Below are 25,557 nucleotides of genomic sequence, written 5' to 3' on the forward strand. Positions count from 1 at the left end.
GGGGATGAGAACAGGGCCGTCTCATGGGATTGTAATGAGGAATAATAAGTGAGGATGCATAGGTGGAGCGTTGAACACGCACTCGTAATTAGCTCGCGAAGGCACAAATCCTGTTTTCCAGTGCCTGGCACATCGCGACCGTTCGAGATTCGTTTACCGATTGAGCAAATGAAAGTTAAGACCCGGGTGAAGAGAGAAAAGCTGCAGCTGAGAAGCGGGGCTGATGAACATTTAGGAAAACATTGTGTGACGGATAATTTCCAAAGAGTAAAGTTAAGACCAGGCTTGAGATTCTGCTTTCTCTTGGAGAGTTTCACTAATTCAAATTTATTATTTCAACATACAAGGATGTGGTGGTAGAAGAAGAAAACACACAAATAATAAATTTATTAGCCTCCTCTCTAAAAATGTTTCCCTGTAGGCACTGAGTGTTCAGTAAATGCTAGAGCGACTACTCCCCTGTATTGAGTCTGAGTTTTCCCAAAGATCAATACACACATAGTCTTCTCATAATACGTTTTTTATTACAATATCCAAAAAACTGAGTATGCAAGTTTAGGAGGTCTCGAGACCCCTTCTTCAGTTGTAGGAATGTGCCATCTCAAGACTGTATATTTCAACTATAAAGAAGTTCAAATGTAAAGAAAAAAATGCAATTTCTTCATAAACATTCTGTGTGTCTTTTACCTACCAATCACATATTCTCTTGTAAACCCTGAAAAATTCCCTGTAAAGCAAATAGTTCTTACACACACACACACACACATATATATATATACACACACACATCCATGGATGTGTGTGTGTATATATATATATGTGTGTGTGTGTGTGTATATATATATATATATATATATATATATATATATATATGGTGTGTGTGTGTGCGTGCGTGTGTGTGTGTGTGTAAGTGTATGGTAGCTCCCCTTCCCCAAAGATCAGCTGTTTTCCTTAATCATCTGTATTAGTGTCAACAAATGGCTACAGATACATATTACTTTGAGAATTAAATACATAATTGTGAAATTTAAACAAGCCGAAGGGCAAGAGGAAAAAGCACTATGCGGATGGCACATCTGGGGGGAAATGACCACAACCTCTGTCTTTCGGAGTCACCGGTCCGGCTTCTGCGGACGGACTTTCAAGGAAATTTCTTTTATTGCAAGCATAGCCCCGAAGGCACTGGAGTTTCCTCGCGACTGTCTCATCTGGTGGTTCTGGTGCTGCTACCCGCAAGCGCGTCCACTCTCCCTGGACAGTCTGGGAGCCATGCAGGGGCGAGGGGCACGGAGCCAGGGCTGCCAGGACCGGGGACCTCGCAGGTGCCGCCTGGCTGGAGAGGGAGCCCAGGGCCCACGGACCCCGCGTTCGGAGCGTACTGTAGTTCACATAATTAACGGCAGCTTTGGTGCATTCAAACCGTGCCCGATGTCTTTTTCATGAGGGGTTCTGTCAGCGTGAACAACCCGAAGGCTGTTTTCAGTTGCACAGGAATAAAGTGAAGGAACATTCCTCCTCGCCTCCCGACCCCTGAACCTGGCCGGGAGGAGGGCGGCTGGAGAGTGGGTGGCAGGGCGCGGCGCGGCAGAGGAGAGAGGCGAGTGGCAAACAAACCGACCTGCACGCGAAGATGAATGAGGCAAAGGAAGCCAAGAGACGATGATGAACCACCGGACGGAGCGGAGCCCGCTGCGGGAGGGCCCGTGAGCGCGGCTGCTTCTGGGGGCCGTCCGCTCGGCTCTGGGGAGGTGAGTGCGGCCCCGAGGGCCCAGAGGTGGCTGTGGCTGTGGCAGGGGCCGTCACTGCAGCGCTCTCACGAGGTAGAGCTTCTCCCCGTGCTCGCTGGTGAAGATGGGTGCCTTTTTGTAGTGTTCCACCAACTCGTCCATGGTGTGAAACCGCCGCTGCCCGATGCAGTAGACATTGTCCACAAGCTGCACCTTGAAATGTTTGTTCTTCCCTGATGCTTTCAGAGACACGGAGAAGTCACTGGGCTGGGGAGGAAATAGAACACGAGTCAGGGTGGGCCACGCGCAGGAGACGGGGGATCGCCACCACCCGCGAGCACAGGAGCCCGGTCTCCTGCGGTGTCTTCTACGACACCTGACACTGAGGATGACCCGGAGGCCATCCAGGGTTCACATGTCCGGACCCCGAGCAAAACTGCATTTTGCTTAGTACAGCTTCGGTGCCAAATAGATTTTAGCGTGAAAACCGGAGACTCAAGAGACTTGCATCTTTTCACATTTCCCAACCTATTTGGGATAAACTGGGAATCTGTAAAAAGTGGATTTGCATATAGGCAGCAGCTAGAGATTTCCTTTCTGCTGACTATCAGAAATTAAGCCATCAAAAATGTTCAAATTCTAAGCTATTTAAAAATAAATACTTTAAGAGCAGTTGAAAACTCTGGCTTGCATTTTAAACATGGTTGGTAATATCCTGGGGGGGGGGGGTGGGGGGGTGGCTGTACTATGGTTTAAGCACAAATTTTCCTGAGAAATGTTTAAATTTGTGATTATGTCAGTGCCTTGCTTACCTTTGAATACATTTTTAGAAAGATACCATTATTTTTATTAAAACTGGTCCCGCCTCTTCTGAGGCACTAAATAGCTGGCGAGGCTGAGGAGAGGAGTGGAAGGAGGCTGGCCTCCCACAACGGCCTCAGAATAAAACCCTACTGCCCACCACAGCCCATCGGGGCTGTGTCTCCTGGCCCCTGCCTACAGATCAAAATGAAGGAGATGAAAGTATGTCCCACCTCTAGTGCCATTTTCACATCTGTTCACGTTGTTCTTTGAGCCATCCTGTCCCCCCACCTTGGACAACTATTCCTGTAAGGCTCAGCTATAAGGTTTTCCACCTGGGGAAGCCTCCCCATTCTCAAACAAGAGAAGTTCTTTCTCCTCGTCTGGCCACATAGCATAAAGCAATAGCTTCCAGTGGCAGAAGCAGAGTGCATTCTAGTAACTTCTCTGTAATAAATAATTTACACGCATGTCTTATTCCTTCATTATGCATTAGGCCAGGTAGACCATGTCTTCTCCACCGCCATATTTCGCCATACAGATGGTGAGTGCCTACTACAGTTCTTTTTTTCTTTTTTTAAAGTTCATTTATTTATTTTGAGACAGAGAGACCATAAGCAGGTAAGTGGCAGAGAGGAGAGGAAGAATCCCAAGCAGCCTACACACCACCAGAGCAGAGCCCCAATGTGGGGCTCGAACCCATGAATTGCAAGATGACGACCTGAGCCAGGATCAAGACACTTAACCGAGTGAGCCACCCAGGCGCCCCAAGGCTACTACAGTTGGTGACTGAATTCCGAAAGCAGGATTCAGTGTTCCCCAATACCCAGCACCTTCTTGCTGCTGAGGACGCACCCAGCTTTGTGTCCTTCCCACAGGGACAAAATGAACAAGCATCTCAGCCATTGTCTCTTACACAGAGTTTACAAACATTTGATACAAAGTGTGCCAATCTTGCAAGACAAGTGGAAATCCCATGAAGTCAATGACAGCTCAGGGAAATGGATGTCTGGGGACATTCAACTCTGTAAAAGCACCTCGGGGCTCACCCACCAGTCACAGCTGCTATCATAAAAGAATCAAGAGACAATTGTATCCATAGTTTGTATTTATGTATCCCTCAGTCTCAAACAGACCAAGCAGAAACAAACCTTTGAGGGAAAAGCCCCATCTTATCTCCACGCTTCATCCCAGGGCTTGATGTCCCAGAGGAACATCAAGTGGTAACAGGGTGAACCTTCAGGAAGACACAGGAAGAGTTCTCTCCGATTCAGCCTCAGGCTTACATGTGATTTTCAGAATCATGGCCACTAAAGGGTCGGGGGTGGGGAGGAGGACACAGAACTTGAAGAGCATTTCCCACACCAGACCTCTTAGAAACAAATCATCACGAACCCTGATGTCACAGACGATCCGGTCAACCCACCCTATCAACGTAATATTCTAAACAGCAAACAGCACAAGACGGCGTTGGTTCTAAGCAATCACTTGACTGCATAATTCTCAAATCATGACTGTTTTCGCAGGACCGAACTAGATAGATGCAGCCTAGCGTCAGCGTCCTCAGAATCATCGCCCAAGCTGGTGGCTGTGTACTGTTCTAAAAAAAGAACGGAGTGAAGCAGGTGCGGCCTGACGGGTACTCCACGCGTGAGCGAGGCCTGCGGTGTTGGCATCATCGTGGCTGTCACAAGTTATTAGTCCTAGCGGATCAGGACACCACAACCGCGTGCGACAGTACATACAAGTTATGAACCACTCAACCCTCTCCTGAGGGCTTCACGTCTTCCTTAAGGCAAGGTTTAGTTTCAAGCTTCTAGTAAATTTCATTGAAATATATGTACTCTGGGACAGGAGTCTGTGTCTTTCGGCGAAGACAGAAGGCCACCTCACCTTTACAGTTTAGCACAAGCGGGGCCCTACGCTGGTTTTATAGATACTTCTCAATTCACAGAGCAGCATCGTCGTGGAGGCGGTACATGAGTCAGGGTCAGTACATGACAGACCCAATTTTCATTAAGCCAAATGACCAGATGACTTTCTGACCAGGGAGATTTGCTTCTAATTTAAGCTCCTTAATGTAACATCATGGCGCGTCACGTGTATGCGTGTGTTAACGCCAGTAAAACTGATGCAGCAGAGAAGGTAATTGTTAATTTCATGGGCTCTTGAGCAGAAACTAGGCTTAAAGTTCAGGACACAGAACGAACCAAGTTGATGTCAAGCAGGAATGCTGAACATTTGGGGCACTCTCAATGCATCCTGAGTGGAATTTCCAATCTACGAACTAAAACGCAGTTACATGTTCTCACAACCAGCACTAAATGAAGCCTGAAGAGGAGCTAGACCAGTGGCTCTCAAGGTGTGCTCCCGAGACCAGTAACGGTGGCAGTGTCACCTGGGAATCAGCCAGAAAAAGCAAATTCTCAGGCCTCGCCCCAGACCTGCTGCCTCAGAGACTCCAGGGTGGGGCCCAGCCATCTCTGTTTCATTGAGCCATCCAGGGGATGCTGAGACAGTTTGAGAACAGAAATGAGATCTGGGCCAACTACCAGCAGCGCTCTCAGATGTTCAGAGCCATGTGAAAAAGGTATGAACATGACTGATGGGCTAAGTAGCCCCTCGAAGGAGGGAGCTCCATGGCCAACCTCACCTCCAGGCTGTGGATGCCTTCCTGATCCTAAGGAGTCCGGCCTCGGGGCGCCTGGGTGGCTCAGTTGGCTGAACATCTGACTTCGGCTCAGGTCACTATCTCACCGTTTGTGAGTTCGAGTACCACAGCAGGCTCTGTGCTGACAGCTCAGAGCCTGGAGCCTGCTTTGGATTCTGTGTCTCCCTCTCTGTGCCCTTCCCCTGCTCATGCTCTGTCTTTCTCAAAAATAAATAAACATTAAAAAAAAAAAATTAAGGGGTCCGGCCCTGCTCCAGACTTTGCTGCGCAAAACTGCCTCGATGAAACACTGGGACACAGGTGGGGAGAATGCTCTAACATCTCTTTTCCTCAGTTTGGGCCAGTTCCCTGGGCCCGACAGAGATGGAGAGGCTCCAGAGTCAAAACAACTCTGCCTCCAGAGAAAGCTCATGAGGCAGGGGAGGACCCCTGGGAAGGCAGTGCCACCAGTCTTGTCCACATTTCCATGGTCCTTCCAGGCTGGTTTTCTGGAACGACTTGGCAGACTTGGGTGAAAAAAACCATGCCACACTCCCCTCGACCAGTAGTGCTGTGCTCTGGACCCTCACTTAAAGCTTGTCAAAGAACCTTAACAGGGTTTTGTGTGAATACCTACGCTGAGAAAAGAGGACCCAAACAGACTCCAGCCCCGCATTCTCTCTCCACACACGCTTTTGTTTTGGGGTGTTACTGATCGGAAGGCACAGGCCCCCATGAGGTAGTAAACAAGCTTTCCATGACGGGGCCCAAGAGCGGAAGCCTGTTGAGTGTCCCTCCTCGGGAGGCCAATGTGTCGCAGCGATTGTGAGGTGGAAAGTGTGCCAGACTTGGGAAGTCTTCGTGGTTGGTGGGGGTAGAAGCCAGCGCTACCGTTTTTGCATCATGGAGAAGTTGAGTGCAGGCATTCTTAAGAACGCCGCACTTCCACTGCGGGGAGGTGTTCTAGAGAAGTGCTCTAGAGAAGCGTGCACATGTGTACTAGGCTACAGGTTTAGGAACGTCCGAGCAGCATTACTCATAATGACGTCGAAGTACAAACACTCTTCATCTCCACCAACAGGAAAATGGACACATAGATGAGGTATATACTTCATCAAACAATGAAATCGATCTAGTAGGGAAAAATCTGTTATAAGATGGCCAACAGGACTGATGGAGAAATTTCCAGTCCCCCACCGAAGACTCCTAAGACTTCTGGGTTCTTCTTCCTGCGCTGCTTGCTTCACGTGCCAAATTACTACTAATGCAGAATGCAGAAGTAACAGGCTACAAATTGTTCCCTCTGCTTACGCTCGGGGCTCAGACCTCTGGAGAGTGATCTCCTCTGAGCCCGCTGGTGTAACATAAACCTCCTGCCTTCCGAGATCTCCGAGTGCCACTTGGTTCTTCCGCCAGGTGATCCAGACCAGGTCCCATAACGTATCAACGTGGACTAAATAAATCTCATACAGTATGGACCAAGAGAAGAAAATGAGAAAACAATAGCTGCAGTATGATACCATCCACAGGATTCAAAAGCAGGCAAAGCTAAAATGGACTGTTTAGGGATATACACATAGGTTTAACCAATGATGAAAATGATTATCATAAAATCAAAGGTAGCAGTTATCTCTAGTGGGAGGCGTGGTGCAATCAGGAAGCTACTATGGGGGTGGGCAGGAGCTTCTGGAGTACCAGTAGTGTCCTATTTCCTGACCTTGACCTGGGTTAAACACATACTTCTTAAACGACATTTTCTGGGTGCTATGTGTCATAATGAAAAATGTTTTGAAGACGATAAATCTGAAGCTAGACCTGGCCCGGCCATCCACTAGTCATGTGGCACTGGCATTTACTGCTTCAAATATTGCTTCCCCCTCTTGCCTACCTCTCCTCCTCACCATCCACTCTTCTGGGACACCAGTTACGTGTACGGTAAACCTTTCAGTTGGTCCTATAAATCTCAGTTCAGCCTTCTATAACAGAATACCATAAGCTGGGTGGTTTAAAGACAGAAATGGACTTCTCTTAGTTTTAGAGACAAGGAAGTCAAGATCAAGTAGCTGGCAGATTTGGTGTCTGGTAAGGGCCTGCTTCCTGCTTCATAGATAACCATTTTCTCATGGTGTCCTCAAACAGCAGAAGGGCCAAGAGAGTTCTCTAGGGTCTCTTTTCTCATGGCACTAATCCCATTCATGAGGGCTCCTCCCACGTATATCATCACATTGGGTACTGGGCTTCAGCATGTGAATTTTGCAGGAGATAAAGGGAGACACACACACACACATTCGGTCCATAGCAAAATCTCTTGTGCTTTTCTCTTTTTTTGTGTGTTTTAGAAACCTAAAATTTCTATTCCTTTGAGCTATCATCCCATTTACTAATCCCTTCTTTGGCTGTGTTTAATCTACTGTAAACCCACCAAGTTGTTAATTTCAATTACTGTATTTTTTGGTCTTATAATTCTCACTTTGCTCTTTTTGTTTATTACTTCTAATTCTCGACTCAAATTCATCTTACAGAATTTCCTGAAACTACGAATCCATTCACCTTAAAAACCACACTTACACATTCAAAATCTGGGTTTCTGTAGGTCTGTTTCTATTCTCTTTTTCTCCCCTCTTTGGTTTTGGTAATTCAGCCTTATCTTTTGGTACTTTAATTTGAATGCTGCATATTGATACGAGGTTTGCAAGGCTGATACTGTCTTCCAGAGATTTATTTGCTTTTGCTTCTCTACTCAGTGAAGGTAACACAGAACACCTTAATACAATGAGGAACAGAATTAATGACAGTGTGATTTATTTCAGGCTTGCTTTGGGTTTCTAGTACGTAGACTTTGGAGAGCCCATACTAAAGGCCTGGCTTTTTTTTTTTTTTTTTTTTTTTTTTTTTTTTTTTCTGGGGCCATGACTCCTTGGTGGCCCTGACCTCTAATTTTTGCCCCCAGCACCATAGGCTCCTGAAAGACTACTTCTTGGTTGCTTTTTGTTTGTTTCAAGGTTTTGCCCAGCTTTTCTAGCTGTTTTCAGCAGAAGTGTTAGTCTGTAAGAAATCGGTCCACTATGACACAGGCAGAAACTGGTCATGTGACATTGGGCAAGTCGTGATTTGTTCAGACTCCAGGTTTCTAGTACAGTTACACTAAGTGAGAAGGAGGACAGTTGGTTGTATTATAGGCTGTGGAACCAGGCTGCCTGGGTTCATATTCTGGCTCCTTTACCGACTAGCAACACAACCTTGGGCAAATTTCCCAATGGTTTGCTGCTTCAGTTTTCTCAACCGCAAAACAGATAGAATTCCTGAAACTGGGAAGAGACTGGAACAGTTTAATAAACTACAGTCATGTCAGGAGTACAACATCTTTGGGGAAATATTAAGCGAACACTGCCATTTAGGGGCTCTTCTTTAAGTTTGTTTTATGAAACTTTATAAACACAGCAATCAGCATCTTGCCAACTTTTAAAAGATTTCTTTCGATTAGAATCTCTAGAGAATACTTAACTTTCCAAACAAACTAGAAGGGGTCTATCTTCTGTTGCAGAAGCATCACATTAAAAAAAAATTAAAAAAAATTTTTTTCAATGTTTATTTTTGACAGAGAGAGAGAGAGAGAGAGAGAGAGAGAGAGAGAGAGAACGCGCATGAGCAGGGGAGGGGCAGAGAGAGAGGGAGACACAGAATCCGAAGCAGGCTCCAGGCTCTGAGCTGTCAGCACAGAGCCCGACGCAGGGCTCGATCTCATGAACCTCGCAATCGTGACCTGAGCCGAAGTCAGATGCTTAACCAACTGAGCCACCCAAGCACCACCCCCCCCGCAAAAAAAAATTTTTAATATTTATTTTTGAGAGAGAGATAGAGCGTGAGCTCTGAGGGGGAGGAGGAGGGAGAGAGGGAGAGACAGAATCCAAAGCAGGCTCCAGGCTCTGAGCTGTCAGCACAGAGCCCAACGTGGGGGTTGAGCTCACAAACCGTGAGATCATGACCTGAGCTGAAGTCAACACTTAACTGGCTGAGCCACCCAGGCAACCCAGAAGAATCACATTTTACTTCACTCGTGATCACGTGGTCATCCTTGTTTACATCTGTCTCTCTTACTACGCTCCAAGCACCTTGAACCAAAAGGCTCATTTCTAGTTCATTTTTACGGATGCTAGAGAAAAAACCAGATCCGACACGTAGGCACTCAATAGGTAGCCGCTGAACTACCTGCCACCAAGTATCTTTGAGGTCTCCTGATTTCCAGCAGAGGAAAAATAAACATTACCAACGTGACAGCTACTTGTTTGCTCCTTCTTTGAACAACAAATGGTAAAGCTATGTCTCTTGAATTTTGTCATTTTTGTACTGTCGCCTTTCTTATAGTCTTGTTTTCTACCTGGAGTACCATATTACTTGTCTATTGCTGTGTAACAAATCGCCCCCAAATTCAATGGCTTAAATACGGTGAACATTTATACTTGCAATTTCTGTGGCTCAGGAATTTGGAAGTGCCTTAAAACTTGAGCTGGAACCACTCAACTCCTATTGGGCTACAGTCAAGACATCATCTAAAGACTTAACTAGGGATTCAGGAGCTGCTTCCAAGAACCAGGTTTGCTCGCATGTACCAGTCAGGAACCCTTGAGTCTCTTCACAACCTGACAGCTGACTCCCTCAAGATCAAGAGATCTGAGAAAGAGAAAAGCCACACTGTCTTTTACAACCCAGTCTTGGAAATCACCTAACATCACTTCTACCACATTCTGCTCATTAGAAGTGAGTCATTAAGTGCAGTTCCTCCCGAAGGGCAGGCAATCAAGACTTTGTGGACATCTTTTTAAGCCATCACAGCTACCATGTTTGTTAAACTTTCTTTGGCTGCACTAAAATCTAACTAGATACAGTCTTATACTTTCTTTTCAATTCTGAAACATCTGCCCTCAATTCCCAACGTCCCCCCTACCCCCCTTTCAATTCCCATTTTTGAGATTCCTCCCATTATCCACATTTTCTTCCCTTTCCTTCTCCAAACACTATACTTACTTGGTTCCATTTCTCTTGGCTGAACGCCATGCTAACTTTTCAAATATTATAACATCAGACCATGTCTTCTTGTTCTCTCCTTCTGACTGTTCCTTGAAGGAATGATTTTTCTATTCTCAAAGCTTTTGAACCAGAGATTCTGAAGAATTATCATTTGGGATAAGCAATTCATTTTACCCCCCACTTTTTTTTTCAGGAAGTCATCTTCCAAGTGGAATATAAAGACAATTAATAGACTGGTAGAAAATCAACCTCTCTCTGGGCTTTTATTAATATGTTATCATTGTTTTTGTTTAGGTTTTAGGTCCCCTATTTGAATATAATCCCTCTAAGGACGAGAACTTGATTTAACTCCACATGTCCACACTGGGATCAGAGTAGACGTTCAATAACTGTACTGACTTTGGGGCCCCTGGATGGCTCAGTCGGTTGGGCGTCCAACTTTGGCTCAGGTCATGTTCTCCCAGTTCGTGGTTTGAGCCTCGCGTCAGGCTCTGTGCTGACAGCTGAGCTCAGAGCCTGGAGCCCACTTGGGATTCTGAGTCTCCTTTGCTCTCTGCCCCTCCCCTGCTCACACTCTGTCTCACTCTCTCTCTCAAGAATAAACATTAAAAAAATAAATAAATTGTACTGACTTACAAATTTCCAATTCTGACCATCTCTTCCATTATTCATTTCTTTAGGTAATTCTCACATCTCCCCTCTTTGCAATTTCTGCTCACAAGCGATCACTTTTAGAAAAGAAAACTAAAGAACACACCCTCTTTGATACTGTTTCTACAGGTTCATCAGCTTGATATCCACTGTTTGAAATACTTGCTGAAAAGCACTTTGCATTTTTATAAAACAGATGCCCTGGTCAAATATTCCTCTCCTTTCCTCAAGATTTAATCCTTATTTTCTCATTGATATAAATAAATAAATAAATAAATAAATAAATAAATAAATAAATAAATAAAGTCAAGAACAATCTGTAATATCCTTTATTTCTACCTCCATCCCTGATAGCTTAAGTACTAATATGATTTTCTTCTAAGCGTGTGGGTGGGAAGAAATAACGGGAGGGTAGGTAGGACCCTTGCTCCCAAGCACTCCTGATTCTTAAACTTCTACTTTTTTTTCACTTTGGGGAGTTGAAATTGTCCTTTGTGTGGTTCGCCAAGTCTCCCAGGTAGACTCTGGGCTGATTTCCAGTCATGCTGGCTTTTGATTATCAACCATTTATACGTATATTTAATACTCTCTCCACTTCCAAATAGAGGTCACCTTGTTGGTTTCTTGTCAATAGCTACATCATTCTTTCCTTTTGTTTGGCAAATGGATATTTCCCTTTTCTTACTTCTTTAAGGAAGGTACTCCTTGCCCAGAAAAGTAGTTCCTTTACCACAAAAATCTGAGAACCTATGGATTAGAGGCAAATTGTATTCCACTGATCAATACTCTCTCTGTTCTTATCTCAAAAAAGCTTCCTTTCAGTTTTATCATTCTGTTAAATCACCTGGCCTGGTTGTCCAATATAGCCTTTTTTTAATCAAAATTGACTCACTGTCTATACTTAGGCCACTAGCTGTCAATTGATACTACTCTCTTTGTTTCTGCATCAGATTATGTCGTCACTGGCATTTTCTGTTCTTCTTTAAATGTGTCTCTGAAATATTTACTCCACAGGCCTAAAGCCAATCCACCTGTGACAAGATCAAACATTATTGTTCTCATTACCTCCTGAAATAAACATTTCTACATAAATCATCAACCACAGAACCCAATCTTTAAATGACAGTGTTTACTCTCCATTTTTTTAAAAAAAATTTTAATGTTAATTTATTTTTGAGAGAGAGAGAGAGACAGAGCATGAGTAGGGGAGGGGCAGAGAGAGAGGGAGACACAGAATCCGAAGCAGGCTCCAGGCTCTGAGCTATCATCAGCACGAGCCTGATGCAGGGCTTGAACTCACGAACCACGAAATCATGACCTGAGCCGAAGTCTGATGCTTAACCGACTGAGCTACCCAGGTGCCCCATTTTCAAGTTAGTACCCGTATGTGTGTGTATATCCCTCGCTGCCTCCCCAAACATAGTTCCTAAAATTAAATGTAAATACCTCAGAGGTTAGACTTTTAGAATACTGTCCTGGTCACTCTTTGTCTTTCTGCCATGTCATGCCCAGTGTAAATGATCAATAATAAATGGCATCCAAAAATTCAATTCCGAATTTTGCCATAGAACACAATGCTGCTCAAAAGGGCTGGAACCAATTTTCTAGGCCGTAATTCAGTGGTTCCCAAACTTGAGCATCAGAATCACTGGGAGAGCTCATTCACACGGAGGGTGCAGGGCTCCATCCCACACACTCAGATTCAGCAGGTCTGCGGGAGGCCTGATATTCTGCATTTCTAGCAAGTTCTCTGGTGACACTGATGCAGCGAGCGACCACACTTTGAGAATTACTGCTACGAGGCTGAGGAAAATTTTACATGTGCCTTTTCCTGTTTGTCTGCGGAACTACTCAGGCTTGATTCTGTAGGATTTCCAGTGACTATAATCTGGTGGGAACTTTCAAAAAGGTGAAGAGAGTTAAGGAAGAAGGGAGTGAGCAGGCCAGTTTGCACACAATTCCACTCACGGACCTAACTGATAAAAATCAAGCAATTCCTAAGAACCGCTTTCTGTGTTAGAAGCTCTACGGGGGTGGCTCTATTTTGTTACTCAACCCCACATTGGCCATGCCACCAGAGGCCACGGTAAGGAGCTGTTTAGCGAGAGTGCCACAAGAAACATCCCCACACAAGCAACCAGTGCAGCTGAGATTAACAGGTTACGTGCTGATACAAATCAAAACCACAGTGAGCTGTCACTCACTTCACACCCATTAGGGTGGTTATGGTGAAAAACAAAACCTCCAAAAAACAGAAAGTAACGACTGCTGGTGTGGATGTGGAGAAACTCTGTGCACCGCTGGTGGGAATGTCTAGGTGCAGCCGCTGTGGAAGACAGATAGCAGCTCTTTCAAAAATTAACTACTGAATTGCCATTTGATCGAGCCATCCCTCTACTGGGTGTACACATCTACAAAAATGGAAGCCAGCGACTCGAAAAGATATTTGCACGCTCGTGTTCACAGCAGCATCATTAAAAATAGCCAAAAGGTGGAAGCTACCCATTACCCATCTACAGATGAATTGATAAACAATATGGGGTAGATGCATAAAATGCAATATCATTCAGCTTTAAAAAAGGAAGGAAATCCTGTCACAGGTGACAACATGGATGAACCGCTGAGGACATTGTGCTATGTGAAATAAGCCAGACACAAAAGGGCAGACAGACACTGTCTGATTCCATCCACATGAGGTACCTAGAGTAGTCGGATTCATGGAGACAGAAGGTAGACAGAAAGGAGAAAGTCACCAGGGGCTGGGGAAAGGGGGAAGTGGAAAGTTAGTATTTAATGGGTCCACAGTTCCAATCAGGGAGGTTGAAAAAGTTTGAATGGTGATGGTTGCGTAATAATGGGAACGTACGTAATGCCACTGCACTTAAAAATGGTTGAAAGGGTGAATTTTCTGTAATGTACATTTCGTCACATAAAAAAAACATTTCTTAAATAAAGTTTATATGCTAGTCTAAAAAGGTTTGTGAAGTTTTGGTGGGGACAGGAGGAATGTGATAGAGGAATCCGAGGCGTCAGGATGGGTGAGGACACGGGGGGGGGGGGGGGGGGTAGGTCACAAGAGGCCAGCGCATCGCCTCCTAGTGAGGAGGGCACAGCAGTGGTACAAAAGAACTCCACATTTTCTTCAGATCACCTGCAACACCTGGTGATCCTCGTTAAAGGTTTTTCCTGGTGGGGGGAGGCGGGTAGGGACACATGGCAGTTGGAGACGTGGCTCAGACACAACTCCTGAACCAAAAATGTTTGCTCTCCTTTGGCCTGGGGTCAGGCAACAATGATCCCTAAACTCGACTTTTTTCTATGAATCACTTTTTTCTCGACCTCCCCAGAATGCTACAAGGATCCTGATTGGCTCTGGCTGGGACACCCAATGGGCACTCTTAGAATATCTGAATACTGGCAGTATTAGTGAGATACCCGAGAAACCATCTGTGCCAGGCAAGCACTTTCCATGCACGCAGCTTAAGACCAAAACGTATACACCTCTCATGAAATTCCTTCCGTAAGTTGCAAAAGATCAGCTTTCAAAGGGCACGTGGTAAAGACCCCTGGCAGGCAGTACATGGGGCCCTCTGTTTAAGGGGAGAAGAGTTGTGAGCCCGCTGTCCAGGCACCTACCTACATATGAGAAAATCACGTTTATGTTTACCAAGTGTCGACCAGAGCCGGATTTAAACATTTCTCCATCTGTCCCGGTTCCTCAGCATCTCTCACTCCACAATCTTGAAAGTGGAGTGTGCGATCTTCCTTCGCCAGCCGAGAACCCACATCCACAGCAGGAAACAGCCCCATGGACCAGCCAGCGTGCACCTGCTGGGGCCTGCAGCCTCACCGGCCCCTCAGTATGCGTCTGCGCACGTGTGTTAAAAACAAAACAAAAATGCCCAGTTCAAAAAAAAAAAAAAAATCCTATCGACTTCTATGCTTCTCTTTCATTGCTAATTTCGTGGAGTGATTGTGAGATTACTGAGAGGTGAGCCTAACTTCTTGTAGAAACCAAGTGGAAATCTCAGTCTAAAAGACAACTTTAGCTATTTCTGTAGCCACAGCTAAAAAGAAATCGTTTCACAACAACAGAAAAAAAACACAGAAAAACAAAAAACAACCGACCCAGAGGCTTACACTGGTATAGCATGTATTTTCCACATAAGCCTTTCTGATATATTAAATGCTAAAAACTTCCTTGACCCAGTTTTCAAAATTTTCCATTATAGCATTAAATATTTTAAAACACTGGGGAAAAACATTTCTTACAGGTTCTGGTGATTTTCTATGAGAGCAATATAAATATTTAGATAAATGGTAGTTCATGATCTAAGAGATTTTTATGAAAATATTTCTGAACACCTTCACGGATAAATTATTTACTTTGACATATTTTTTGTGTTACTTTGAAAGGCTTGTTCTTCAGTTGCCAGTGGTTACTGGATGACCATTTCCCTCCCTACTATGTTTGCAGGCCTGAAGAAATGGTGTCTGGACCCCTCTCGTGGCAGCAAAAAGTAAGCCAGAGGCCACGGTTCTGATTCAAGCTCAACAGTGCATTTAGCACAACCCCAGGAGAACACAGGCACAGAGACACAACTCAGGAATCCTTAGCACTCTGTACTGGTTGGCTGCTGATTCCCATATTGAATTTATTATGCACATTCTGGATAATTAGTTCATCAGTTAATGCAAAGAATATTTCTCGGGAGTCCCACCAACGTAGTAGGATTCAACAGCCAACATGACACAACATGCATTCTCTGTGCTGACTTGGCCTTTGAAGGGGGCAACATTGTCATGTCCGGGGGCAATGACACCCTAGCATTAAGACTGCCCTGTGTCCCAGGAACATGTGGGAGCATGTGACCCAGGCCTGCAGGTCAGGAGAGGCTTCCCAAGAGCAAAGGTGGCCAGAATGAGACTCGAAAGACGTGTGGACATTACATTGATGGGGGTGCAGGGGAAGGGAGCTGTGTTCTAGAGTTTTCTAGATCTGTACGAAGGTCTGGAGGAAGAGACAGCCCAGTCCAAGAACCCAGGAACCCAGGTGTAAGAAGGAAAAGAGTGATGACACATTAGGACCCAGAGAGGAAGATACAGACAAGAGAGAAGCCACTCAGCAATTATCAGCAACACAAAGAGAAAAGTGGCCACCTGCAGCTTCCCAATGACCTGAGGGGGCCTGCTCAGCTGACCTGCACCTGCTTCATTTACATGTCACAAGTCAGGTGAGTCTGGGCCACAGACTACTCTCTGTTCTGCTTTCGACATTTATATCCCTCCAAAAACAAATCAATGGATTGAGTAACATTTACTTTCTTTTGTAACATAGCAGAAATGAAACTCCATTTAAAGCCCTTCACCATAAATAATGGCTTTGGGGCTGAAATTCTAAGATTCTCAGGTGCCTTCTATATTACCGAAAGGCTAGTAATTTTGTCCGTTGGTTACATGCAATTTTATCGGCACTCTGCGATGACACGGGAGCTCCCCGGCAGAGTGCTCACTTAACTCGACCAGCACACCCCCGCCTTCCAGGGAGAGAGAATGGGACGCCACGCCTTTAACCAAGGCCAAGGGCACAGTAGAGAAGCCTTGTCGGGTTCTGCAAAAAATTACAAGTGACACCTTGAGCAGATTTGTGACTGATTACCTTTTAAGAAATAGCTTCAAATAAGACTCTTATCTTTTTCACATATGCCAGTTAATAGCGTGGGTTTGCTTGTTTTAAGGTAAATATTGAAGTGCTAGCCAGGACTGCCAAGGCTCTGAGCCATCTAAGAGTCGGATGAATGAAACAGGTGAGGAGCAGTGAACTCTGAGAGAAGTGCCCATACTAAATGATGGTTCAGGTCCTTCTGGTTTGAAGAATCAGATATAGTTAAAGTGAGAAATATTCTAAAAATCTAGGCTTAAAGTGTCCATTAGGTACTGGGCAAAAAGCCTGACAATCAAAAAGCAGCTTGTAAGTTTTGCAATTGGAAAGATGCAGGTATGCACGGATCACAGTAAAACCTATACTCTTTCTTAACATCAACCCATTTATGAGAAACCATCTAGGAATCAGGGCGCCAGACTGTGGATTTAGAAAGCTCATGAGCAAGTAAGTCACTGCTGGAAGGAACTGACTCCATAGCTCCCCATCCCCCGAACTGCTACGAAAGCGCCTTCACTCTACTCTGAGGACTGAACTCTTTCCCATTCTCCATCAGGAACACAGAGCAAATGCAGCCACTTTGTTACCAAGTTCTCAACAGCTAAAAAAAATAAATAAACAGAAAAGCACTTGAGGAGGTGAATTCCACTCAACAGGAGTCAACAGTTCTACCTAAAAGAATCTTTCCGACAAGAGTGAAAATGTTCATCTTTAAGCATGTTTATAATTCTTGGAAATGTACTATTAAGCAGAAATGGAGTTTAAGCAATTGCTGTAAATACGTATAAAACCATTAAAATTGCCTACCAGTTTTCAAAGTGTGGTCTCTAGACCAGCAGCATCAACATCACCAAGGAATGTGCTAATAATGCAAATTCTCAGGCTCCAGACCTCCCAGGTCGGGAACTTTATGGGTGGGACCCAGCAGTCTGTTTTACCAGGCCCTCAAGGAGATGCTAGCACACGGTACAGTTTGAATATCACCGATCTAGAGAAACAAAGTGATGATATCATCCCAAAACAGAGTTCTGGTAAAAAAAAAAATTACGGTGTCTTTTTGTTTGTTTGTTTTTGGTGGGAGACAGAGAGCAAGCACAAACAAGGGGCAGAAAGAGAGTGAAAGAAAGAGAGGATCTTAAGCAGGCTCCATGCTTAGCAGAGTCCAATGCAGGGATGTATCTCATGAACCAGGAGATCTGGAACTGAGCAGAAATCAAGAGTCAGATGCTCAACTGACTGAGCCACCCAGGCATCCCGCTCTTAACGGATTTTTAAAAAACAGCAAGGACTGAAACACATGACTATCCATGTGGACAATATGTACGTCCAGTTATCTTCAGCAAGGTAGCTTTTCTCTATCAGAAGCAAATGTATTGTATGACCAAAAATCAGTCCCCAAATCCTACTGTGGAACATAATACATGTGAGGAAGAAAGGTGATCTTTCTGGGATTTTTAAAGTCTTACAGAGGAAAACGGCTCCGTAAACTACAGGCTGACACCATCCAGCTAGTCACCTTGGGTGACGGCATCCTCGCTATAAGCTGTCTCCTTCTGAATGAGAGCAAATGGAAAACTAACCTATTGACAACTAACAGTTCATCCAGAAACCTAACCGCTGGTTATTCTTAACTGTAAGTACCACTTTCCAACCGCATCCACAGAAGAAGGATGGACAAATACAGAAGAATGTATGATGAGCAGGTAGGAACTTTGAATTTTCTAGAGTTAATGAGCTAGGGATTAGCAGGTGCAGGAAGGATAATGGAATATGGAGACTAAGAAACGAGGCTGTTTCACCTTGAGCCGCTGGGGATAAATGACAGTTATAGATGAGAAAGGAAAGTGGGGAGGAAGGGGGAAAAGATGGTAGAGAACACAAAGAATGAGTATTAAGATTCAGGACAGGAAAGAGAGCCCGAACAGGATCATTTGGTTTGTTCATTCCTTCCTCGATAAAACATGGCTGACAGAAAACACCCAGGACTTCACGGACCCTGGATATCACAGGATGTGGCCATGTTTGTGTTTGTTTTTCCAAAATATGTACTTCTCCTTCCCCAAAAGCACACATGTCCTAGGGCTCAAACTTGGGTATATTTTGTATTTTTCAAAATGGAGAAACACTGAATAGTTTTAAATGCAAGATACCGTCAAGCAAGAGCCTAGCTTATTTATACTGGAATCACTCAGGAGATCTTAAAACATGATACATACCTTGAAGATGCACTCTAAAAAATGCTACTGTGCTTATTTAGAAGTCAGATGTCCTGTGGTAACCTCAGTCAGAGGAAAGTCCCCGGCCCAAAAACTGCCAGAGAGAAAAGGAAATGAAAAGAAGATGTCTCTGAGTCCAGCAGGTATGCCCAATGCATCAGAAACCTTTCTGACTCTGGCACGATACGATGTGATGTCAGGTTATGGCTGCTAGATTAAGGGCTCACACTGGTCTGGTGGTTGCTTTCAAAGCCAGGCTGTCATCTTAGAAATGCCAAAATTAATATGAAAAAAAGACAAAGAAGGAGAGGAAAGGACGTGAGAAACCCTGGCAAGAGGCAGAGGTAGTCAATGGACAGTGGAAGATTAATAAGGAATGGATCCGTCCATCTGTCCATCCAGAAAGTTCCTCAACAGCCTCTGGTGACCTGGATATGAGTGAGAAAAGCAGACCTAGGTCTGCTGTTAGGAGAAATGCAGCAACGTCCCTTGGAGCCCCTTGCAGCCTCCCTTTGGCACAAAGCAGGCATCCCAACGGCAGAAAACGCCACGTGTCATGGCACAAGCCACTGGGACAGGCATCCCTGGACACCGTCAGGTCATATGGCACTCTCGAGCTGGAGCCAGTGCTAGTGAGGGTGCAGGGCTGACGCAGGTCCCTTCCCCTCTCCATCCCCCTGACGTCATGCCATTACTATGTCATAGTTCGGTTTTCTAAGTTAAGATAGAATGCAGAAAATCTAAAAAGGCTCCCATAAAAATGGTTAAAATACAACATAAACAATGTTTCAGTTATTTAGAAAGTCAGCATATTCTCTAATAATCTGAGACAAACAAGACACTGGAGCTTATTCAAGTGCTGAGTTGGAACCCAAATAACATAAATACAGGCACACCTCAGAGATACTGCAGGTTCAGGTTCGGTTCCAGAACACCTCAGTAAAGTGAGTATCACAATAAAGCAAATCGAATGAATTCTCTGGCTTTCAGGTGCATAGAAATGTTATGTTCACACTACACTCTAGTCCATTAAGCGTGTAGTAGCATGACGTTAAAAAAAACTAACGTGCATGCTTTAATTAAAAAATACTTTATCGCTAAAAATTGCTAACCATCACCTGAGCTTTCGAGGAATCATAATCACTGAGTGCAGATTACCATAACAGATCCACAAAGTGAGCAAATGCTGGTAGAAAATGCTGCCAACTAAACTTGCCTGTCACAGGGTTGCCACAAAGCTTCAATTTATGAAAAACAAATTTATCTGTGAAACATGACAAAGAGAAGCACAAGGAAATGAAGTATGCCTGTATCCCTCCCTCCCTACTGAAAAGGAGTTGGTCTCTGAGTTCAGATAGTGACACCACCTGAGTGTGTTCTTCTCACAGAAAAGTAGTGGGTCCATCCCAAGGCCAGCAACCTAGAGGGCACTCTTCTCATCTACCCTGGCCCCAAGCCCTAGAACAGGAAGAACAATGAAGAGGGCTAACATCTCCACATTGGGGGTTGCTTTGGCCCCTCTATATTCTAGGAAGTATCTTCAAACTCAAAATTTCTTTTTTTTTTTTTTTTAATTTTTTTTAAGTAATCTCTACGCCCAACGCAGGCCTCGAATTCACAACCCCAAGATCAAGGGTCATGTGCTCCGCTGACTGAGCCAGCCAGGTGCCCCTTAAACTCAAAATTTCTAAATCAAGATTATATTTTCTGACTCTGGATTATACTTATCCCTTAAGTACTCTGGACCAATCACCTTATTCCATAATTGGTTTTCCAGTGCTTCCTCTAAGTTTTGCTCAAAAGAGGTAAAAGTGCGGCATACTTAGCTCTCCTAAGCCTCAAGCATGATCTAAAAGGAAGCTATGCACAGAGTTTACATCTCGTGAGAACAATTCAATCTGATGTCTTGCCAGAAATGATAAACTCTGGTGGGTGGATGAGAAAATCTCAGAGTTCAGTTTTCAGATGCAGTTAATATCCAGGCCCGGTGTGCCTGCCGCAGCACATCTAAGGCGACTGCCAACTTCGCGACCTGCTGACCCCATAAGGGGTCTGGTTTCCACCACCACGATGTTCCTCCTGCCTCGAAGAACAGATCACAGCTGTCTGTCTCTCAAAAGAGGAAAAACACTTCTGTGGCCTTGATTTCCTCCAAGATCACTCTACAGGAGTCTTGAGCATGCACTTACTCATTGTGCTACCAACCTTTCCAGAGGATCCAAAATTACATACAGATCACACACTTACTAGTCTTATAGTTTGCATTTAAAAAATTAAACTGAAACCTGCCAAGACCGATACAATGTAACCACAATGGATGCTGCCTACAGAAGTCTTGTTTTGGGGGCGTCTTATCATATCTTACCAAGGCATATCTTCAAACAGATCTACAACACAGGTTGAGTATTTCCACAATGTACACACGAAAGAAAAGGTTATCCTACGTGACACTGGCCCAGTTCTTCCAGACAGGCTCAGCCGCATACCTGAAACACAAACCCCAAATCTGTCTGCTGCTGGAAAGGGATCTGCTACAAGTCAAGTGGCCCCATACCTCTGATTCAGTGCACAAACACAAACTCATCTCTCTCAAGCACTGTCTTTTGCTTTTCAATTCTGTTCATAAGTGCTTTAAAAGCTTTTCAGAGATGAACTCCATGGTGCCGCCTGCAGCAGAGATGACCGTAGGACTGTATGGTTTAAAAAGAAAAACCAACCAACCAACAAAGGCTGTGTCAGAAATCAGGGGCCCCTCCTGCTGAGAACCGACATGCCCAGGACCCAGAAAGAAAACAAAGTCAACCACCAGGGCCTGGGAGGGGGGCAGGATGTCATTAACACAATGGGAAACCTGGAAAGAAAATGATGTCTTTGTCTGTAGAACAGAAAAGAGGTGATCTCAGTAGAGCCACCTTCGTGAGCTGAAAACCATTTTACTTACCATCCCATCCGTGAAACTACACCTGCAGGAGAATGACGGCAACAGCCCCCAGCTGAGTTACTTACACCCTCAACAGATTTAAGTCAATTACAGAGCAGCAACCTTACGCAGGAGTACAGGCACAGCGCATTCGGCTAGCTTGACCGGAGCCTCAAATATTTGGGGCTCTATGTTAACAAGAGCCCCAAACATTCTTTCGCTATTTTCAGCGAGCTCACGCAGCGTGGAAAGGGAATCGAGCAGACCAGCCGCGTTACGCAATATACATAACGCAGCCGCGCAGGCGCGCAGTTTTGTCCCGGCGCCTCCCTGCGCGGGGCAGACCTCGGCCACCCCGGGGCACTTACCGAAGACTCGCTGTCCCTAATGAGGAAGTCACCCTCGACGCCCCGCTCGTTGAGGGCACACTCGGCCTGGTGCCGCGTCACGTTCCCGTAGTACCACTCTCGGCCCGCGAAGCGCCCGCTGCACGCGGGGCCCGCGTAGCTTATCTGCGGCGCGTGCGAGGGGTGCAGGGCGGGCCCGTCGCTTAGGACCACCACGTAGTTTTTGGGGACCAGGCCGACCTGCCCCCGGGCGTTTTTGCACTTCCACCACTCGGGGTCGTTCTCGGGCTTCTCGATCACCTCCATGGTCTCCCCCTTCTCGAAGTTGAGCTCCTCCTCGGTGACCGAGCTGAAGGGGTACAGCGTCTGCACCACGTGCAGGACCCGGGCGCCCTGGCCATTGCTCATGGAGGCACCCTTCCGCAGGCTCAGGAAACTGGGGGACTCTGCGGCCGCTTCGTCCACCTCCTCCAGGACGTAGTTGGAGGGAAACCAGCCGATCTGCCCGTTGTAGCTGCCACGCCACCAACCGTCGCTGCACTTCTCCATGACAGTGACGCGCGACCCCTTTACCAGGGACAGCTCGTCCTCCCTCTCGGCCACGTAGGCGAACTTGACGAAGGCAGGGATGTTGAGGTCGTAGATGCGGTCGGCGCCGCCCCCGTTGGCTGGGTACTCGGCGTCTGTGCTGGGGGTCGGGGATGCGTCTCGCGCGCTGGTCTTCCTCTTGGTCTTGCCGAGGCCTGTGGAGACACAGCAAGGGCTCAGTGGGCACGGAGCACGGTGCCAGCCAGCACGCTCAGGGCATCACTGGTGCTCGGACACGCCTTCCCCGTCCCTACGACACATGGGGACAAAGCCACCGCAGGCACACCCCACAGCCACCACTGGAAAAGGTGCAGGACAGTGGCCTTGGGCAGTTGTGGGGGGGGGGGGCGCCTTTGTAAAAACTGGGAATTCCTACACCTGCTCTCTCATTCACTTCTAAGAGTACTAGCGGTGCAAAAGAGATCAAAACAGCAGAAAGCTAGTTTCCTTCCCAAAGGTGGTATTTTTAGATAATTCCTATGCTCCTCAGAGAGAAAAATAAGGCATAGACAAGATGTCTTTGGCCTTGTACTGGACGGGAAGTTGGACTAATGAACTAGGCAAGAAGCAGAGCTACCTGCCTGGCTCCCACCTGGCTCCCCGTGGCCAGCCTACGGCCTCTTCCACTCAGGGGACACTCAGGACCTGCCCTCCCCCCACCCCCTCAACCAGCCACAGAACCGCCTGGCAGCACCCTGATGGCAGAAACCAATACCCTCCTTTCTTTCTTCTTCCTGCAATTCTGTCCTTTCCAAACGAGAGACTCATTTCCCACATGTTGTGATGAGCCAATTAGAAACCCATCAGCTGATCTGTTAAGTGTAAGGCAGAATTTTTCAGGTTGATTCAAAACCCACTAGTGGATCAAAACAATCATTTAATGGGTTGTGACCAGCTTGTATGTGTGTGTTGAGTTGTTTGGTTTAAGGGAAGAAGAAAGAAAAATCTGCCTCAAGCACAGTAGTACGGCTTCAGTTACATAAGGGAGTAAGTGCTGAGTTGTAATGTGAACCTTCTTTCTTCCTGTGCATGGGGAAGACTGTGTGAAAAGCTCTAAGGGAACAATGTTGCAGCCTGGTTAACATGCACAAAGCTCTGGAGCCTTCTTGAGAAGTGAGCCTAGGGGAGGAGGGCACATCAGCACCCAAAGCCACCGTGTGCCACTAGACTGGTTGGTCAGGGCCACGTCCCCCAGCTTTTCCTAATGGATGGCTGCCTGCCCACCAGCCCTGCACAAGCCCCTAACTTAGTGTGGAGATTTTCATGGTATGGAAGCTGTGGCCACTTGCAGATTTTTCCCCCCAAAATGACACCAAAGCACTTTTATGGGTAGTTGGTACCTCTCTCTCATTTTGTGCCTTCAACTGGAGTGAAGACAGAATGATCCTTTGCTTCTATTCTTGAACAGGAGTTCAAGAGGAACACAACACTGGCTTGTGATCCTCCTCTGCTGTGGAGAGTTGTGCACTGCTTTCTATGGCCGACCCACCCCTGGGCTAAGACTCCACTGCCCTGGGACACGTGCCGGGCTCTGCACCACCAGCTGGGCCCTGAGCGGAAAGGCACTCGGACAGCACAGGTGGGGTGACACCTGTGAAGTGAAGTGGTCACTTACAGGCGATGTGAAGTGGTCACTTACAGGCATTTCAAGTGAATACACACATTGTTGAAACAAGTGGCTTTGGCAGTTTTTTGTTGTTGTTGTTTGTTTTTTATACCACAGCATTTTCAGTGTGTAGGAGACCCGAGAGTAAACCAGGATATCAGACTAAGTTAAAATTTTAGATTTCTACTTACAAGTTAACTTGCTTTACATGAACACATGAACCTCTAAATAATCAAATGAGTCCTTCCGTATGATTTCAAACCTAGGTTAGGTTAGCTATGCGTGAGAGCGCACTGGGGTGATTCACTAGCTTCAGAATCCAGAAAGCAGACAGTTCACGGAAGTACACTTCTGTCTCGAAGGCCGAGGCACCAGGGTATTCTAAGCCTCATCGCCTCATCAAAGAGTCAGCATGCTGGGGCAGCCATGACCAGGCAGAGGACAGTTTTTATTGGTAATGATCACTTCAAGAAATAACATTTACAAGTAACTTTCTAAGACACCTTTTCAAGTTTGTGAGTAACGACAACTACTTAAGAAAATACGTACAGAAGAGCAGGGTTTAGAATATTCATTGGCACACAAAGGTGTCAAAGTCAGCAGAAAAGACAACGCAAGACTTTGGACCTCGTAATACACTGTCAGAGACACTTCACAACCGACTTACGAATACGGCACTTTGCCAACTCTTTTCAAGCACAAAATAATCACTTTAGCCACCAAGTTTTTACCAGGCACCTTCCCAGACTTTGGGGAGACCAAGAAAAACAAGACAGGCATGCTTCCTGCCCGTATGGAGCTTAGATTTTTCTCTCAAGACCGGAACATCCCACACAGCAACCACACCATGGAAAACTAACCTGCTTTGCTCTACTGTGACCCAAATAGTCTTTGAGGCAACTCTGGAAAGGGGGGTGGGGTGGGCGGGGGATGGATGGCAGCACAGTGACTGACAGCACAGCCCAGAGGAAAATCCTGACTATGCCACTTACTAGCTGGAGCTCTTGGGCAAGTTACTTAATCTGTGTCTTTGTTCTGTTACCCATATAACATGGACAACAATGGCACTGTATCCTTGTACTCCGGCTGCCATAACAAAGTACCACAGACTGGGGGGGAGGGGGGGAGCGGGGGGGGGCAGTGCTTGAACAACAGAAATTCATATTCTCATAGTTGTGGGGCTAGAAGTGAAAAGATCAAGGTGTCCACAGGGTTGGTTCCTTCTGAGGCCTCCCTCCCTCCTTACCTTGCAGATGGCTGCCTTCTTACTATGGGCTTCCCTTTGTTGTATGCCGGTGTCCTAATTCCCTCTTCTTACAAGGACACCAGTCACACTGGATTAGGGCCCACCCTAAAGACCT

The 25,557-nt window shown here is 45.8% G+C and overlaps 1 protein-coding gene across 3 annotated transcripts in view; it reads right to left on the reverse strand.

Annotated features, from left to right (window-relative positions):
- Positions 1–504: 504 nt before the first annotated feature.
- Positions 505–25,557, reverse strand: part of NCK2 (NCK adaptor protein 2) — a 154,323-nt gene continuing 129,270 nt past the window's right edge. For all 3 annotated transcript variants that reach the window (XM_045445548.1, XM_045445547.1, XM_045445546.1), the window contains 2 exons: positions 22,024–22,745; positions 505–1,994 (listed from right to left, as the gene is read on the reverse strand). In XM_045445548.1, coding sequence (XP_045301504.1) covers positions 1,800–1,994; positions 22,024–22,745 — 917 coding nt within the window. In that variant the 3' untranslated portion in view covers positions 505–1,799. The remainder of the gene's footprint in view (positions 1,995–22,023; positions 22,746–25,557) is intronic.

The sequence above is a fragment of the Leopardus geoffroyi genome, chromosome A3, assembly GCF_018350155.1.
Source record: "Leopardus geoffroyi isolate Oge1 chromosome A3, O.geoffroyi_Oge1_pat1.0, whole genome shotgun sequence".
Taxonomy (NCBI): Eukaryota; Metazoa; Chordata; class Mammalia; order Carnivora; family Felidae; genus Leopardus; species Leopardus geoffroyi.